General features: G+C 29.5%; 1 protein-coding gene across 2 annotated transcripts; it reads right to left on the reverse strand.

Annotated features, from left to right (window-relative positions):
- Positions 1-2437: 2437 nt before the first annotated feature.
- Positions 2438-20623, reverse strand: LOC126838061 (progestin and adipoQ receptor family member 3). 2 transcript variants are annotated; one of them, XM_050572164.1, is made up of 7 exons: positions 20229-20623; positions 8313-8470; positions 7467-7623; positions 6014-6166; positions 5748-5936; positions 3494-3584; positions 2438-2791 (listed from the first exon to the last, which is right to left on the reverse strand). In XM_050572164.1, exons 1-7 carry the CDS (start codon positions 20337-20339, stop codon positions 2652-2654), a joined length of 999 nt encoding a protein of 332 aa, XP_050428121.1. In that variant the 5' UTR covers positions 20340-20623; the 3' UTR covers positions 2438-2651. The 2 variants fall into 2 exon arrangements, with proteins under 2 accessions (XP_050428121.1, XP_050428120.1); XM_050572163.1 differs by having other exon boundaries at positions 20223-20622.
- Between the last annotated feature and the right edge of the window lie 347 nt (positions 20624-20970).

Here is a 20970-nt window from a genome sequence, read left to right on the forward strand (position 1 = left end):
ACGGTGCTGCGACGGGTAGCTTAGGAGATAAAACCGGCCGAACAGAAATTGGATTCAATGCGAAGGGTGTTACTATAGTTACTGGTGTGCGGCCGAGGCAGTTTTCCCTTCGAGATGCCCTCTTCGACCTACAGCCGTACGTCCTGCTCTTATAGGTGCGTTTCCACCGACTCCACCGCAAACTCCTCCACCGCCGGAACATGGGTTATTTTATAATTACAAGATATAGTGCTTGTATGCCTGTTTGCGAGTAAGCACTATACGCTATTCGGGTTAACTTTTAGATTGTCTGCAAACGCCGGTGACACCGATAGTGAAGTATCATGTATAATAATATAACATTGGCCGAACCCAATGGTTCACACGTGGCACAAAACCCATAGTAATATTTATAACATGAGCAACCATAACCGCTCCTCCTCTGAAGGTGCAAGGAACGTATACGGTAAAATACTGCACGTATCAGTTAAATCAGTTTCTATCGGCAATACAATTTTGTAAATTATCGTTAGCAATGGTGCCTTATTAACGAAATAACTTAACAAAATGGAAAGGACTTAGAGTGATACTGAACGAGAATATTATATCTTAGATTATGGAAAAAATATAAAAAAGTGTCGGTGAATTTTGTAAGTGCTTATGCCCTAGATGGAACGGGTAGGATGAGCAATGAGTGGGAAAACGAAGAATTTTGGTTAAGAAGAATAGTAAATGGAGAGGTGAACACAACTATCAGTAAGAAAGGGGAACATGTGATTTATAAAAGCGGTATAAACTAGTATAGTAGTTTTAGGTAAGAAGAAATAATTTAACATATCAATCAGAGCACTTGAGCACTGAGCACTTCTATTGAGAATGATATTAACACATTAGACAACCGAATAAGACACTCAAGAGTAATGGTTTGAGAATAAATAGGTCTAAAATAGTACACATAATAAGGTTTAGTTTAATAATGCAAATATTATAGATGGTTTTAAGCTGACAGTGATATATTTGTAAAAAAAAAAAAATTCGCTAGCATTACTTATATTAAGTATATACCTGAAAGTTTTGTATTCATTTGGATGCAACAAAAAAAGAAAAGTTTGATAAATCGTTTTTCAAAATGTCGCACTCACTAAATCCGAAAAATATTACGTCCCTTGAGGCACAATACATACTTGAATTCTCTACCACAGCCGTACAGTAACCACGGATATGGGGATAAAACATATTATACTTGGAATATCTGCATTAGTATTTTGGGATATTCATAATATTATAAATGTGTATCCTCACATTTATATCTTAAGATATTTCCATTTTTATACTGCTTGAGTTATTATAATACTGTTATTATTCTACACAATAAATATTATAAAATCGATTACTATAGTCCTATTATGTATAAAGTATTACATTAATGTTATAAAGCAAAATGTAAAAAAAAATAATATCGAAGTCAAATTTTAATTATTGATAGGTACTTTACCAATTATCATGTACCTCACACGACACAGTAAAGCATAAAATAGGTATTTATGAAATAATATACAAGTATAACAATATATTTGTAAATAATGAAGACGTACTTCACTTTAATAGGACTACTTTAAATGTTTAGACAAAAATGGTACCAAATGTCAGATTCAATAAGATAATAATATATCAATGCCTTATTCGCTTAATAAAAACCGCTGCAAAATCATTGGCATATAACTTTCTTAAAACTGATGGATATGAATGTAATCATAGCAAATACATTTACACGACAATAGTTTTAAAAATGTCTTATTAAGGTCATAAGGTATGTTCAATTGATAACATGTGTTTAAACACAAAAATCATTATTTCTACAAATTTTCATCAAGAGAGCCAACATTATTATCACGTATCGAGTTCACGTCTAGGTTTACTACTAACTTTCATTATCAAAACGTGTTATTATATAATATAACTTGTTATACTATTATTATAATATATATATATATATATATATATATATATAAATTAAAAAATATTAATAATGAACAACAAGTTTATGTTGTAAAATGTAAAATATCAATTCATTATTTTAAACATTTAGTTAAATAGCTTAACAACAATTTTTTTGTTTAATTTATAAAAGTTTTCATGTTACAAATATCGTATTCTTTAAATTTGATACATGTATTTTGTTATTTTTCATATAAAGTCTGGTGCAATGTACAATGTACATTACCACCTATACGTCAATATCAAGATTTTGAAAATACTACATTTAATGGCGTGTTGAATAGGCAATAAAATTCACATGTGTCAATTATATCGTATCATTACATCAATCGGCCTAAGGAATAATTTAAAATCTTAACAATTTTAACCGTAATAAAAACGCTAATAATTTAGCTTTAAATGAATGCACTAAAATTCACTTGTGTATGATGTAAAGTACACAATGTAGATACAACTGGTATTTTATAAAAAATTGTAATTGTTTTTTGCACGTTTATTGTGGTAGCAAAATACAATACAATACAATACATTTGTTTTATATAAATTAAATCAGAAATATACAAATTATGATTAGTACATCGCAAATTAAATGAAAAACAAGCCATAGTAAACAATAATTTAAAGAGATTGTGTACACAAAATCGAGCAATAATAACAATTGCTATTAAAAAATATCATAATCGCAAATCATGGGCACATCCGTGGTTCATTCTAAACTCTATGTATTGAATGCCAGTGTTGTGCCAATAATACAAAACGTATACGACTAGAAAATGCCACCATTGGTGCGAAGATCCAAAATAATTTACTCTACCTGAAAAATATATAAATAGTATTATTATTCCACTACATGTGTTGGGCCAAACATTATAATAATTGCCCAGAAAAAATAATCTCTAGTCAAATAAAAGTATAACATTAACCTTGAGCCAATTATCGTTTTAAATACGCCTAAATAAAGAATAGAAAAAACCTACCAACAAATATTAGTGAAATAAATTTACATTTTAAATCAGTGTTTTAATGAATGAATATTAAATTCTAGAAAAAACTTGAGCAACTTATGGTTATATATAGTAAAGAATATTTAACTAATTTATTATTTTTACAAGTAAACTATAACAATTCCAAGCAATCTACTCGAATCAAACAACACACTACAACATTTTTAAAACATTGGAAATTGTTTATTCATTTGTTTTGTTGATATAGCATTATGTTGTACACTACAGGTTTGAATTTCGAGCTGGAAGTATTCAATAAATACTAATATCACAAAAACAGGAAAGAGACTGAGTGGCTGCTATGTAATTTAAAAAAAAAGTTGTGATAAAGTTAAAAATTAAAATATGTTGAAGAAAAGATTAAACAAATATTTTTTTTGAATCCAAACAAGTTTGTGACAGAGGGCATACAACGCCAAAAAAATAGCGTTACTTAACTAATAATAATTAGTGAATACAGATAGTATTACTTGTACTCCCCAACTTGTAAGCTACTTATTATAGTTATTTACCTTTGAAAAAACGTTCTGGTACTTTGGTAATGTATATTAAGAAGGCTAGTCCGCTGAAGAAGTACATATAAAATATTCTCGGTAACAGTTTCTGAAAAAAAAGTTTTCTATTAACAAAATATTATGTAAATACAAGTGACGTAACACATGTTTTTGAAAACTGGGAGAACTTACATATTACGGAGAAATACATAGTTGGGCCATCTAAAGTTATAGTTAATATAGCGACACAAATCATAATAAATGCATAGTTAGAATAACTAAATAAATAGTTGCTCTACTAAACACTAGTTGGTCTAACTATTTATTTGGTTATTCCAACTATAAATGTATTGTGCCTTTATAATAACCATAATCTTAGTTTTTAAAACTATGTATTTTTTCGGTGTACGAAGAATTAAAATATAAAAAAAATGGTTTATGACTTATAAATCTCATTTTGATCTAAAAGTTATGTCAATTGGCCAAGTAAAAGCTCTTGGATTTCTTTATGTCCCTACCCTAGATTTTCGGCCTTATATAGATTTGCATGTGACAGACAGAGAATTATCGTGTGCAGAATAGGTTTTTGAGTTTTGTTGGTTACTGCCAAACATTTTTACACCCGCCTCATGACTATAGCCCCATTAATAATGTTCTTAGACTACAATCACTAGAAAAACGGCGCAATAACCTCAGCTATTGCTTTATTATGATTATGATCTAAGGCTACTGGGTAGGACTCGTGGGGGTTGTAGGTTCGCAAGGCTATGTGCTACTAGCCCCAGGCTAAGTCATCGAAAAGATATACTCTTCTGTCCCGACTAACACCAGGCTCAACAATTTGTTTTACCTTCCAACTACCAGATCCAATTTTACCAAAAATGCACCACTAAATCATATGATGGAATTTATAATAATTTATGATATATACATGCTGTAAAATTCGTGTTAAGGCCACACTATTCGTTAATTTACTTTATAATATGTATACTTATATTTATTTTTTAGTTATTTGTGTATTTTAAATGAAACTTTATTGTCTTTACACAATTATAAAAAGCCGTTTGGTGTATGTTACTAAAATAAAATAAAAATATTATGCAACATGGTTTTTCTAAAGGTGGGGTTTAACAATTAAATAAGTATGAAATTAAATTAGTTTTAATTTTTTAATTTAACTACGGAATTTGCTTTTACAATAATTTAATTTTTAATTTGATTTGTACGTACTACAAAAAACGTACTTGTAAAATATTACTAGTATGTAATGTATACGTTTTTGTATGTAAACAGTGAACTATGTTTTATTAAGTTATTTTTGTGGTGAAAAAAAATCACGAATAAAATTTAATAGAGAGACTTTATTTAAAAAAATCAAGCGGGCTGCCTAAAACATAGGTTGCCATATAAGACACAGCATACTAGATCAATACAATAGTACATAACACAATTTTTCTTTTAACATTGATGGTAATAATAGTAACACAGGTAAACATAGATTCTTTAAGATAAAAATGACAGTTATTTTTTCAAATAACTATTCAACAAATACTTATTTTTTAATTAAATGTTTAAAATAAATCTATTTAAAAAAAAAATAACGTGGCCCAGCTTTAATGTAACTGTCTCACTATTTGGATAGAAGTATTATCAAATGTTTTGTGGTACCAACATTCCAAGTTAATATGTCTCGACTGCAGTTATAATGATATTACTACATTTTCAAGGTACCGTAAGAAAACGTGATGGCACCTATAATTTTCGCGTCAAAAATAAGTTTATGCAGATTGTAAATGCTTTATAGTAAATTAAATTCACTATTCAACAAAACAGTTTAATATGTATAGCAAGTTTAATTAATATAGGTGGCATTATTTAGAATGACTGCATTAAACAAACTAAAAATGTTGTATTATATTTAATGGTTACTGACGTCATTGACGCTTGAAACATATCACTTTAAATTTTGCTTTAATAATCAATTAGTTAAAAATCTTAATTGTTTCTAATCTTGGAGTCATTGACCATCAAAACAATTAGTGACAATGACTTAAAAAAACGAGAAAAATAAATTTATAGTTGTAATACAAAACTAGAAAATATTTTCTAGTTTTCTATTAATATGTTTAAAATCTTGCCACTTTAATTTCCGAGACCGGGACTGTTGATTCTTACAAGTAAAAAATCAAATACAATTTTGAGTTACTTAATTAATGCTGGTTGGCCTGAAACCTAATTGTATATACTAGCTAAAATATGTCTATATACTTACGGAGACTATTGGATTTTCCCATCCTCCCATGACCAGGACCCAATGGAATGTTGGTATTACTCCATACGCCGCCCATGATACAAACGAGATCATCTTTATGTTATCACTAATTTTGAGCTTTGGTATTTGCAACACCATACAAGCCACAAATATGGCAAGCACTGTCGCTAAGTAGAAAGTTTGGTGAACCTAAAATCCCATAGCACAATGTTTGAATGTATAAACATTACTTCTAAAATAAAATCATAGAACAATAAATCACTTACTGGATGACACCAAAAGGCGTAATAGACACCTGACAAGTAAATAGCCAGCAGACTCATTGCTATACCAAACAAATCGAAAGACAGAAAACAGTGAAAATGTTGTTCAGATTTGCATCCAAACGTGTGGTACACCGAAGACATTGCCATGCTAATCTAAACAATGTATCATAAATTATTATATAACGAAATTCTAATTTAAATATTACACAATATTTATATCTAAAAATTAGTGGTACTTCAATAACTATTCATTAAAATGTGTTATAGGATAGGGTAAAATAACATTATAGCGTAAATGCCACCATACTATTATATAATAATTAAAAATATTAAACTTTATGTTTAGTAATGAGAGTAGTAAAGACGATACTATATATATATATAATATATTATGCATCAAGATCACATGGGGAAAAATATAGTTGAACCATTAAAATATTATAGTTAATATAGAGGCATCATAAATGTATAGTTGGAGTAACAAAATAAATAATTCGACCAACCTAATATTCAGTTAGAGCAACTTGTAATATGTATCGTAATATGTATTTTCCCCATGGTTAGCACATCAGTCATCATTGGGTAAAAGAAGCAAGATTAAAAGAAAAGTGTATAAAACTGTAGAAAGGCCAGCAATGATGTGTGGAAGTGTGTGTAGGAAATTTAATAAAAGAGATAAAGGCTATTGAAGTTTGAAAGTTGCTAGAATAGTAGCCTATAAGCAAGAAATGGTAGGTGAGTCTTCTAAAGCTGTTCTAAAGCATTGTGGTTTAAACACACAATGCAGTCAATATTAGACTTGGCGTTTATTACAAAGGTGCTAAAAGGCAGTATCGACTGTTTTGAATCTTTTAAAAAATGTTTTAAAAAGTTGTATACTTTAATATTATATTTTATATTTAAAAAAAAATAAAAAGCTCCAGCTGTAAATACCGGAAATTATCAAACTTCTCTAAACAAAATTATGTGCTATCTAGTCCAGAGTGCCGCATTCGGAGTGTAATTAATATAATAATTTTAATTTATGTTCTGATATGGTTTGATACAAATTCGAATCAGTCTTTTTATACTTTTAAAAATGTAAGTACATGATTTTTAGACGTGAATCAGAATTTAAGTGTGTATAATATAATTATTGTTTATTATACTAGTCGTTATTGTAAATGATACTGATAACCGGTTTGTCCGGTCCACATCTGACGTCACAGTTCATACGTTACAATCAATCAAGGGTTTGAAAACTAACTTAAAACTACTTTAGGATTAAAATTGAACTAAATCTTATAATTAGATTAAATTCATTAGACAAGTGTGTATGTACTTCACAATTTGTCACAAAACATAGTAATTTTGGTGTAAGCAGTTCTTGTTACTAGGTGTAAAACTGGACTTTATACAGTTATTATTATTTTCCGTTCATTGCAATTTTTTTAACAAAATCAAAATTATATACCTGAAAACATCCGAGTAGTAGTCCTACGACCATTTTGTCAAAAGGCGAAGCACGGATATTCACCAGCATCAGATCGTAGATTGTTAAACCGAAAAACAACATCCAACCGAATAAGTGGGACCATATGTTTATGGTTTCATTTGTCAACCAAAATACGCTAAAACAAATTGTAAACAATGTTTAGCTGCAACTATTTTGGTTTTTATTTTCTAGAATTATGAATCCCTGTTGGGGTTGGTTAGCTTAGTCTAATCTGTTTGAGCAACATCTCTCACACTCATACGTTTCCTAATAAACAATAGTAAGTATCTAATTTATACCCGTTAATAAATTACTATTACAATGAAAAGTAAAAAAAAATAGTATGCTACCTAGATTTTCATATGAAATTATACTATGCGAATATTTTATTATATAATATTATAAAATAATAATTAGCGCCGGAAACCATTCCTATTTTACTTACCCGTTAAAAACAAAACTTTGTAAATAAGAAGAATCAAGAATATTGGCTCAATTATCCGACAGCCTAAATGGTATTTTTATACTTTATGGGTACATCAAAATTTAGCATTGAAACATTGTTTTTGTTTAATTAACATCGTATAATAATTATTTGACTAGGTACTAGGTAATAGTAATGTTGAAGGTCGATGACACGTTCGAAACATACGAACTAAACATCTGAAGGTCACCGCAAGTGTAATAAAATCATGAAAGATTTAAGAATATTATCGCTATTTCCTTATGATCTTTTAGTTCCCTGTTCATTAATAGGTATACGTTTGCCAGAATAATAATCTTCATTTGCGCATCTACGACTACCTTGTAGTTAAGAGTTCTCACCTTTCCAAACACATTTTCGTTGACAATTTATTTCTATAGCCGGAAGTAATGTACGGATTGGACTGCAAATACGGTTCTACTTCGTGATATTCTAGTAGCGAATAAGTCTTGGTACTCCTCGAAAGAGAATCTTTGGTTTTTACCGTACAATCTCGGTCCTAAAAAACAAACACAAATCGTTAGTTCTTTGACGTGGGATACGATATTGAAACGCTTTCACAACATAATATAGATTATACTCTTAGAATCTCATAAAGGCATTAAATATACATGTAGATGTTGACTGTCATTTTGATTACTCTTAATGAACTACTGATGAGATGGAAAACACACATAGTACGGATAATTACGCATCCAAAATGTTATGTGACAACAAATTAAAATATTTTTAAATTGTTGTTTACATTGTTATAAACAAGAACTATATTTCAGTGTCTATTATTGCCGAAGAGTCGATTTTAAATAGAGCTCCTAATAAAACTGCTTCAGCTATTTATAGTTATACATACATTATCATTATTATATAATTATATATAGGTATGTATAATTCCATAGCATCGATTCATTGAAATTTGTGAATAATGTAAACAAATATACCTATATATCTGCCAAGTGTCATTTAATGACAATCATAAAATAAAGTTTTTTATTTATAAAGCAAGTGCTCTCTGGCGGCAAATAAATGTACTGTTTCATATAACATTATTTCATTCTTGAAATTTTAGTTAAAAAATCCCATATTATTACGATTACTATTTTTAGTTATCTCAGTTTTTAATTTTAACCATGAAGAATAAAATATTTTACTCATCATCATAATTTAGACGGCTTCGTTTGTAATGTAGCATACGCCGTTAACTAGCATACGTCATTTTTTCTAATTTAACCATTTCGTTCCTGGGATTTTATTTTTCGAAAAAAAATCAACAAATTTTTTACGTATCGGACTGATATTGATTATCAATATAGCTGTGTACATTTTTTTATCATCAATGAACTAATTAGAACTTATGTTTAAAGACATGTTTGATAATGATAGTACGTTGTTAATATTTTATTAGATTTTTAAAGTTAAATCCTCGTACGAGATTGTCAGTAACGAAAGGGTTAACCTGTCTGGGTAGAACTTGCGAATAGTAGTTCCTGTCTTTTTTCATCGACATGCACCCTTTGAATTCCTCAAACAAAATTCTCTCATTTGAAATTTCCACATTGAAAAAGTAGGTTACTAAACATAAAACAATGCAAATTATTTTGACAACACGTGTAGTTTTTTCAGTCATTTTTTTTTTGCCAATTTCGACGAGTTCTGTTAAAAAATATCCACCTGAAAACAACACTTTTCATAATGCCTTTAAAAAAACCAAGCAAAAGACACGTATCTATTACCACAACACAAACACATATACATATATATATAAACACACTACACAAGTAATTTGCAGGCGTTCACTAACCCAAACAGCTCTGTTTTGTATTTTCATATTCAGATTTACCTTGGGAAAGGTATTAACATTTGTTTTTGTTTACAACATAATTGTTACACGCTTTGTTTAATTGTAATTACCTTTTTATGCGAATTCCACAAATTTTATTTGGCATTCATTTAAAAAACTGTCTAAGTATATTGGTATATTGTTATGTTACGCTCACGTCAATTAACTTATACACTATTAGTAGTAGATCTATCAACATACCTTGCCCTTTTTGTGTTAGATTAGGTTCATTAACCTAACATTAAAAAAAAAATAATAATAATAATATGCAGTGATTTATTTTATAATTTATGATAACAACCGATGCTCTTACGCAACAATACATCTTTATTTTATTGAAATTAGCATAGAAAAAAAATCCATAGTTAAAACCTTATGGCATAATTTTAATTTATCATTCATTATCACATTAATTAAAGAAACAAAACCAAATAAATAAATTATTTATTCATTTTTGAAATTAAGTTTATTTGTATTTAAAAAAAGCATGATCACAGAATATAATAAATATATTTTGAAAACTCAAATTATTCAGCTAAAACTTAAAATGACAAATTGTGGCTTTTGTGTTTGTTTTCTCTGGAAATTACCAGATGGTTATTACTGTTTAATTTCCCCTTTTTATTCTAATACATTGATACATCTCTTAAATTTGAAAATAATTATATAGCATAACGTGACAGATCCTATCATTGTGTTATACAAGAAGATCGAGAATTGTTTGGTATTAAAAAAAAACTATAAATAGGTTTAATTAAAAAAAAGATTTAATTACAACTTAGACCATTTTTAAATTATTATCCTTGCATTGTTTTTAGAGATTGACAAGATAAATCTTCAATGACGCCTATAAATATACATAAATCATTATTTTTTCTAATTTAATATCCACTTAGATTTTGAATAATAAGTGGTTATCGTCAGCGGAGTTTTTTTTGATAATATTATTTTAATATTTGCATAACTGATGCACGCAGTCATTTTGTTTTGGGGCAAAAATCAATCAGTTCAACCCACACAGATCGGACGATGAAGAATAAACAACGTTGACAAAATTCGTGTTTACTCAAAATGAAAAATAGCAATGGCTTCGACATCCGCCCGAGTAGGTACATGCGTACTGTACAAACACAATGAGAATAATAAATATTCAACAAAATGGTGTTTAAGAAAAACAATAATTTTTTTTTAATTAAACACGCACGCGCTTTGCCAAACAATATAAAAAAAAATACTAATTAATTATTTTATTTGATTTTAAAATCCAAATCGGTTGGTAGGCATACGGTAATCACGTACACGTTTAATAAATTGGACGATTGGTAATTTGCGTTGATGGGTTTCAAATTGTGTTTTTTTTCATTATTGTTTTTGTCGCAGTCAACAGATCCGTGACTGTTATAATAATAATGATGACTTTGTATGACTAAGACGGTATCAGCTGTTGATTGTTGACGGGCAACGGCGCGGTGTACGCTATTCGTGCGACGACAATAAAATAATAATTAGAAAGGATATCATACACCAGGCAATATAGCAGGTGCTATATAGGTACTGAGGTGGATAATATATACACTGATTGAACGGTGTACGGATGCCAACAGTGACAATATTACAATATCATTGCAGGCACGTCCGAAATCGCGGTTGTTAATAGTTGTGTTGGCCGCGACGACATTTGAACTTGACTGAAAGAAATAAGGTCATTTCACGTCAATCACACATCGGCGTTAACAAAAAATATCCGGTCACTTCCTTAATTCAAACAATAGAATATAGCAATGTCGACGAGCAGACACACAAGATGGGCGCTGTCTAATTAACACCCGTCTCGATCATCGCGGTACCCGTAAACCAAAAGTGACACGTTTGAAAAAAATCGTAAAGCCTCGTAACAAACGTTTCGTTTAAATTATAAGAACATAAGCAATTTAGGAGCCATTCCGTTATTGTTTACCGGCAACAGGCTGCAATATTAACGCCCAAGTGAACATCACAAGATAATGTTTACTTTACGTTTAGCTGTGTTCACAAGAAACTCACCAACGTCCGTCTAATGAGTAAATAAAGCGATTCGCAATGTCGGAGAACAATCGCTTGTATAATTATGCGATAATAACTATTTTCTTAATCAGTGGCATCGATTATAAATGTTTTTTTTTTAAATCAATGTCAGTAATTTTTTGTTACTATATTACCAATACAAAGAACAAGCAAGCACATATTAGTAAGCAAACTTACTAGTTATTGTTTTATTTTTTAAAACTAACTATACCAGTTACTAAATATGCATGCATTAAAAATATAATTTATAATTAAATAACCTTGTAGCTGTTAAAGTATTTATTTTAATAATAAAAAAGTATATTTCAATATTTAAACTATAATGCTTTATTCAAACTTTAAATTACAAGGTTATTAGTTATTACTTATTAAAAATGTTGATTATTTAATTAAATTGCGTTAATATTTTTCACATTTTAGTGTACAATTAACCGCTTGACCCTATCTTGTTACTATTATATTTGAAAGCTGAAAAACGGGTTATACATTTATTCAACTCCTAGATCTTAGTACTTCGTAGTAGCCAAAGGATAGACTTAAATATTTTTTAAATAGGTATATAGTTTACATTCCCTGTGTGGGTCCGGGGTTAGAATAGGTCCACAGTAACTCCTGCTTATCGTAAGAGGCGATTAAAAGGAGGTAGCGGAGGGAAGCAGCAACCGCTACTACCGACCATTGGCGAGTTTTGTAGCAGAACTAACGGCAATGGAAGGATATGGTGGAGGCAGCTTGAAGATAATTCAAGTAATGGCTCACCAACTGCGATGCAGAAAGCAAGAGGAAACTACTGCATTAACTTTCCTGAGGATAATGATGAAATGATGATGATTGTAGAGGTAAAGAGTCCCCCATTCGGATCTCCGGGTGGGGACTGCCAATACAAGGTCGTCAAATGAGAGGACGAAGAGGAGAATTTCATCATTCAACCAATCTACGGATTAAAAAAAAAAAAAATAGTTTACATGTCCAAAAAAAAATCTTAGAATTTGTCCAGGACATTATTTTTCTTTATATGTGAATTATAACGTTTAACTTTTAAAAATTAGTTTTCAAAAATAAACATTTTAATACCTTAATATGCTAGCAGACTGTTAGCTCAACGATTATACAAAAAATCAGTGGAAAAACTGCTTTACGTTAATAGTAATTTTGGTCGATGCAAAATCTAAAATCATGTTTTATTTTATGAATATATTATGTAACCAAAAGCAAACTACAGTCTGCGGGTAACGATCGACTAAATAGATGTAACAAAAAATAATATATTGACTTTTTAAATGAATTTATTATTTTGTTTATTTCACTAACAGTTAAAACTTAAAACATGAAACAGTCACCATTCTTGTCATTTTGAAATAATTCAGTGTAGTGATGATTTATTTTATACTTATTAAACGATATGTTGAATCATCATCATCATCATTGTTAAACTGCACGTGTAACTCTTCGGCATTGTTATAAACTTTTATTAATGGATACTAACAATAAACTTAATCACCGGTCAATGAATCACGTACATGACAAACCGTGTACAGATATGTATACAACATACACAAGCATACGAAACAAAGTAATTGTGTATACATATATGGATACTGACGTTTGAATTTTAAATCCATACCAACCGAATTAATATTATTCGGTTCACGGTCGACATTGAGATGTGCTGGTCGAAATTTTCCGCATAACCGACACTTGTATTTCGAAATCAAGTAATAAACTAATAATAATAATTATTATTATTATTATTTTATTACTTTATTGTTCGTAAGTAATATATATGCCGTATGCGATCAACGAACCGCGCCTTAGATTAAAAAATATATACTTATACATAATTCCTATCATATCACAGACGAAGATAAAAAGTTCTACTGTGAAAATTAAGCATAATATGGCAAAATTATTTTGAAATTATGCAATACAATAAATGATAATACTCTATATAGAAAATTAGTATGATAAAATAAATAAACATTTTTAAATTATTCTAATAAAATATTATATTTGATGTATTTCTTAAACACCTACCTAATATTTCAAAATATATGGGTTAATTTAATTTAAAATATTGTAAATTTTTCTATTTTCGGTAAATAAATTTTAACGTTGTGAAAAATTATGAAATAGTTAAAAAAATGTTTTCTCCAATACAAAACTGCATAATTCGTGTGAACTGTGTGAATAATGTTATAAAATTTGAGTTTGCTCTTAAATAAATATCACACGAGTCAACAGAATTCTTTCAAAACAGGTTGTCTACCAGTCAATGATTTTAGTAGGTCATTCATGATTTAACAACTGAAAAAAAACATTAGAAAAAGTTTTCATTTAGATTTTAAAAGTTGACAAAACGCTTAAGCTCAGAAAAGTATTTGGAAATTTTACAAAATATCGAGGGCAAAGCACACTTATAAGATAAGTGCATTTATTAAAAAATTAACCAGACATGACTATTAAAGTTATATAAATTATAATGCCATATATTTAATATACCAGATAATTTTTCTTCTAGTAAAAATTTGACTATTTGGCTTTGAATGTTTGTGTACAATGTGTTATTAAGCAACATATTGTACATAAACATTCAAAGTGTCTTAACGCTAATACGAATATAAGATATATAATGTAACATGATATACATATAACTGTATTTCGCTATACAGTTCATATACATACTCAATTTCTCAAAAAATGTACTAAGGCATTATGCTTTCGACGACCTACGTAATCTAAAACGTTTAAAAAACACCTAAATGAAAAGATTGTTAAACAAATATAAATTGCAAGAGAGAGAAACTATATAACGGTATTATTATAGTAATATCACGGATTGCCCTGAAATATAGGGCTGTCAAGCATAGAGTTCAGTTTAGTGTTTAACATTACCTATGTATTTTATTATTTACTTGAATTTTAATTTTTTGTTTGCTGAGTATTTTTTTTTTTTATTAATAACCTTACCGTGATTTGATATAATCAAAATCGGCATTGAGTAAAATTATTTTAGGAGAGTACTTAACAAAAGACAAAGGTTAGCCGTTTCGTCGAACGACAAGGTTACAGATTAACAGTAAAAAAGTCACAATAGGTGTTTGTAAAAAAACAAAATTATAACAGAAGATATTTTCATTGAATATATTCTATACGTTCAATGATTTGTGAATTATTGTTATATTAAATTAATGGCAAAGGAATAAAATCGTAATTTAATGTATCATGGTTTGTTATGTTATTTTTTATGCTTACCTATACAAAAGCTAAGCCATAACCTATATTTTCAGTAAACCATAAGAGTTGCATGAACTTATTAAGCGTGCCAGTTACTGCCACATCCTACAGATATTTCAGTTACAAAACGAATAGATAATACGAATTATATAAGAACTTATGTTTATAATAATATATAGTTTATACCATAATAAAATATATTTTAATTATAAACATAAAATGTATTTAGGTTAAGTAATAAACATAAAAATTAATAAAATGTATCCATTGAGTAACACATGTATATACATTTTCATAGGCGCAGAATGACCCATCTATTTGACTATTTGGAATCATCTTGACACTCCGCATAACACTTCAAATTCTTTGTATTTATTTTTTTCAAAAAAGCTATTGCGTCAGCGTTAGAAGCGTGGAGTTCAATAAAACGTCTGTGTTTATATATTGAAAATATGAGTCGATCGTATACCTTAAGGCCTAATGATTTCAGCATGCTACTTTTATAGCATCCAAGTATTATACAATGCCAGCTTGAGCTACAATTAAATAATGATTTGTATAGATAGAAAATGTAGACACTTTTGAGTTTTGTATACTGATGACAAAAATAAAGGAATGAATGTACGACTCGAAAGTATTGTACACGACGTTTGTATTAAAAAAATAATCGATATTTTGCATTTAGAAAGCATGTCGTCGAGCGGATAGCTAGTTATTTCTGTCAGTTGACCTCCATTCATGCGTCTCAATTCTATCAAACATATGATAATGTAGCCGACGTAACGATGATAATGTTATGTAAAATATTGAAAATCAAATTTTTTTCTGTCTAACTGATTTTTTTCCTTAACATATTTGCTAATAAAACGTATACTTATAAATTATATCAGAAACTAGTTTAATACCTACAATGTTTTATTATTTTTAACAAAGTGATCATGAGTCTTGGATTATATGTATGGAAATGCTAAAAAACCGGATTTTTTTATTTTATAATTTATTTTGAGTTTTAATCACCATCAAGGACAGAGATCAATTATTGAGAACAAATATTTAATATTGAAAAATGTTTAATGATTAAGACATAATATATAACTTTCACGATTTAGTTCATTACAAATAAATAAATTAATATTATTACCTATTACAATAATTTTTCTTTCTAAAAACTTTTTGTGGGCCCGCAAAATCCGACTTTTAAAATATATATTATAATTATTTCTTAGGACTTAGGTAATGACTAGCTATTATGATCTAAGGTCTATCTAAGGCACTGATTACCTTCGAATACAAATGTTGGACTCAGAGATCTAATACATTTAACTTAACGCAATCATACGCACTATTTTAATACTTTAAGTTAAAAATAACAGATATTTTAGCTTCTATGCAGAACTGAGCAGTTATTGTTTTTATTTGTTTGTCTGGGCCCAATATACCTCCGTAAAACCGCTGAACCCAATTCGTCATACAACAAGTCTATAAATCAGTATAATCGTACCTTATAGATACTTTATAGGGCTAAATATTTAAAACGTTTCTCCTTCCCTTCAAAACCGAAAACAACTCGATATGTGACGTCAAGTCCATACAGCCTAGACCCACATACCGTGTTAGCCGGGTTAGCGACAACGACAGTCTGTGAATGAAATACCTCACGAACATGTATAACATTCTGCTAATTATATTTAAACGAATCGAACGATTATTTTTTTCGTTATTAGTAACTAATTATTATTATTTTAATAATTAATTGCAAAAGTATACATTTTTTTGTTAGCCGATATCTTGATATATCGAGGTATGTAAGTAATATAGTTAGTATATATTATATTATATTATTACGGAGACCGTTGTCGGCCGGTTTTTTTAAGAGAGAGGAGAAAGGGGATCTAATTGAAACGGAGGCCATCTGGGAATCTTTAAACACTATACTCGTACGTTTTTCGTCTCGCGGTGAAGGTCTAGTTACGAAACTTAATTTTTTTTTTTTGTAATCTTTTTGCGAAATGAAACTAATTACAAATTGAACTAAATTATTGCCCTCGTATTATAATTTGCGTGTTTGATATAAACATTTAATAATTATAAATATTGTGACAGCTACAGAGATTTAATAATAAAAATAATTTTATAAAAAGTCTGATCGATTTTTATAGTATTAAGTTTATATTAGTCTGCAATGTTCTATACATTTTTATGAGTTATTACATACAAAAGTTATACATAAGCATCAATGTATTTTATAGCGAGACATAATATATTTTTTCTAAGACAGATTTGTTCCAGAACAATTTAACGTTTTCATTTCATACCAAAAAATAATTGTTTTCTGATAATAATACGCTGTGTGTAACCTATTACAGTACCCTAAAACCTGTTACGCAGGCTGTCTACATAATTTATATAGCCTGTAGATATCCAAGTATATTTTATTTTAATCTGAGAGTATCACTTTTCAACCGATTATCGGAGAAAACGTTCCATTTTTTGTATACACGTATACTTATGTAATATAGCTAGGGTCATGCTATGGCGGGGCACATGAAGTGGCATGAATTTAAAAGGAACACCTACATTAGTTCAGTGGAGTGCGCCAAAACGTTATATGGAAAGATAGGACATTCATAAAAGTCGAAAATGCGTCTGCCTCATAACTCTTTAAGATTCGGCTATAAGAAAATAGGTAGATCCTTTTTTCCATTTGATAAAATGCTATAAGACAACATCTATTAAAATATATTATTATGCCAAACTTCATATCAACTGTCAGTTATAAACAAAATTATTTTATATGATATTTGATCAAACAGCTTAATAATATATTAACAGAATAACATACTAATACTTATATAACTTTGAAAATAACTCCATTATTTTGCAACGACTTATTTTAAAAATTACTTAACATTCACTGTCAGAGCATGTCTAATTTGACCATCTAATGACTATTATGCATTATAAATCTTAACTAGTCTTCCGGTTATGCGAAAAAATATGTTTTTGTTATGTAACAAAAACTAGAACTATTCTTTTGACAAGAAATATTAGGCATAATAATTGTTAATTTTATAATAGGTATTAAAAAAATAATGATTAAGCCACATCTACGCTCATATATTTGTTTTGCGCAACAACAGTTAAAAACTAAAAGAATTATTATTCATTTTCAACATTATATTGGTTTTTAGATTTTTTGTTATCAAACTTGTTATTAAGTGTGCAATAGGATGATAGGTAAAGGTAAAGGATGATAGGTTGAGATGCGGTAAAAATCGGTAGAACTAGTGTGCTAAATGTACCCAGCTAAACTTATTGATAATTGGTCGTTATTTATTGATAAACTAGTGTGCAAACTCGCAATAGAAAATAAGAAATAAACAAATTAAAGTACTTCAATGTCGTTGCCAAATCTTGTTGGACCTCCTGTCAGCTGAGTCTCCTCGGTCATGTCCTACCGGCATTCGCTATGGATTTTATTGGGACAATAACATTTGGCGATTTAATGTGGAACAGTTCGGCCCGGTTAGGTTATAGTGTACTCAGATAATCAGATAAGCGAACCGGCTTGAGAAAAAAAATAGTATAAAAAATACATCCCTACGGACCGGTACAAAATTAAAGAGATTTTTCTTTTTGACTTATGATGCCTATTGTCTTGTAAGCTTTATGTGTTATGGTCATAAAGACAGTTCTTTATTCAAACTTTTCTTGATCGGTTCCATAAGGTCTTTTATGAAAGTGGTGGTTTATTTTCGTACTTGTGTTGGCGCAAACGAACAAAATAATTCAGCAGGCTTCATGGTTTGCTCTGTGAGGCCTGGAGGTATTGTCATCATTATATATATATTAGAAACGAAAACCCGTGTCTTTACGTTTTCAATTCCATTGGGTTCTCTGTGTGTATTATAGCTTAATACCAACAAGTGTATGTTTAGCCGGAGCTATATAAATATACAAGGAAAACTGCTCGTCCGACACATAAAGCGAACAACGACGGTATTGCTAATTGCGAAACGCTCAGGTGTAACGCTACCGCCAGATTTCTGACACAACACACGTGCGGCAACGGCTTTATAATAATAATAATATTATTATTATTTTTTTTTTTTTTGTACGCCCGAGTGGGTGCTATGTTCGTGTTTTACCACAAAAATTAGACGAAGAACGCGTGAAAGACACAAATGCAATAATACTATTACTTAATAAAATAAGTAATTTTTGTTATCAAGGCTAAATAAAGCAAGTTAATAATTGTACCTAAATTTAATTTTTTTTAACTTGCTAGTTCTTTACTGGCGGTTTTTTTTTGTAATACTTAAATTATTATGTTAATTTATTTTACCTTATAAAATAAATTTGTTATTTGACATTAACTAATAAAATAATTTATCGGCTTATTCGGCGACCAGGGAAATGTAATTTAAGCGAGAAAGATGACATATTATACTTTTCTTTTCAAAGCAGTGATGTTGAGGCTTGGCCCATTGCTTGATACATTTTTGAAAACATCAACAACTATTTAATTTTTCTGTTAAACTATCGTTTTTTTTGCTAATATGCCTGAATAATATTTTAAAATTTTGGCACCATTGTTTTAAAGTAATTTAAGTTGAATTAGGTAATTTGGTCATTTTATACACTGTCTTGTTGTTGTTTTATGTTTAAAAATACAAAAAAAAAACAATTTACGACCGAAGTTCATAAGTTATATTATGCCCCTAAGTAAAATGTTGGAATGAAAATAAAATAATATAGCACTATTTGTTTTTCTTCGGCTATGTATTTTATCCTCCTATTCAAATAATCTCAAAAAAGATGGTTGAAATTATACAACTTGTGTTCTCAAACGATTTTTTAATTTGAGAAAATTTAGCTTGGCTTGATTTCGGTCAAGGAAGGGTATCATTTTTGTTAACAAGGGAGGGTATCTAGCAAGAAACCTAACGATTTAATGTAATATATATTTTATTCAACTAATAATAATTAATAATTAATTATAATTTTAAAAACGAATTAATTAAGTACCGTTTGCCTAGAATATAATAATATTATGATGTGAAATAATTCCCGAAACGTTGACCTACTACTTCGTTGTAATAAAATTAATATTAACTTTTACTTGACTGATGCTGGCCCGTTTGTGGACTTCAGAAGGAGACACTATATATCCATCGACCACCAGCCCTTCCTTGGCGAACATGCTGCAATAATCGGCGGTGGCGTTTTCCATGGTGCCCGTTCTATATTTAAGTGAATTAAGTTCTTTTCGACTTGAAACTGTTTAAAAAAACGTTTAAACTTGACAAAACAAACTCATATAATAATAATAATAAAACCTTGGCGTATACGAAAACCCGAAAACGGCTTTCGGACCTAGCGGTGGCGGCCAAAAAATCGCTGCTAATCGCTCTTAACGGGCAAAAAAAAGCGAGCGCCGTCCACTCGCCGATAGACACCTGTTACGACTGTTGTGAACCGCTTTGTACACCACCACCACACACAACATACACCGTGCATAATGATAATAATATTCTTTATTATAGTGATCCTGCTGACTGCTCCAAGAATAAGGAGAACCGGTCGAGGGGGGCCTGTTTTTACGCACCACTGGCCACTCTCCGCACGCTAGTACGCCGAGTCTGACGTCGCTCTACGTCATCGCCAGTTTGTTGTGATATTCATAATTATTATTTTATTATAAATGCTAATACTACTACTACTACTACTCATGTTATATATTTACTTATATCATGTATAATATATGCACATACACGTGTCTATGACGACACATAAACCCGTGCGCTCGTCTCTTACCTTCTTATGGGAAAAAATTAAAAATGATTCCGCCATTATATTAAATG

Source organism: Adelges cooleyi, unplaced genomic scaffold (assembly GCF_023614345.1).
Source record: "Adelges cooleyi isolate 19-005CV unplaced genomic scaffold, UGA_ACOO_1.1 ACOO_flye_CR_arks_rails_tigmint_CR_PRNA_30, whole genome shotgun sequence".
NCBI classification, from domain to species: Eukaryota; Metazoa; Arthropoda; class Insecta; order Hemiptera; family Adelgidae; genus Adelges; species Adelges cooleyi.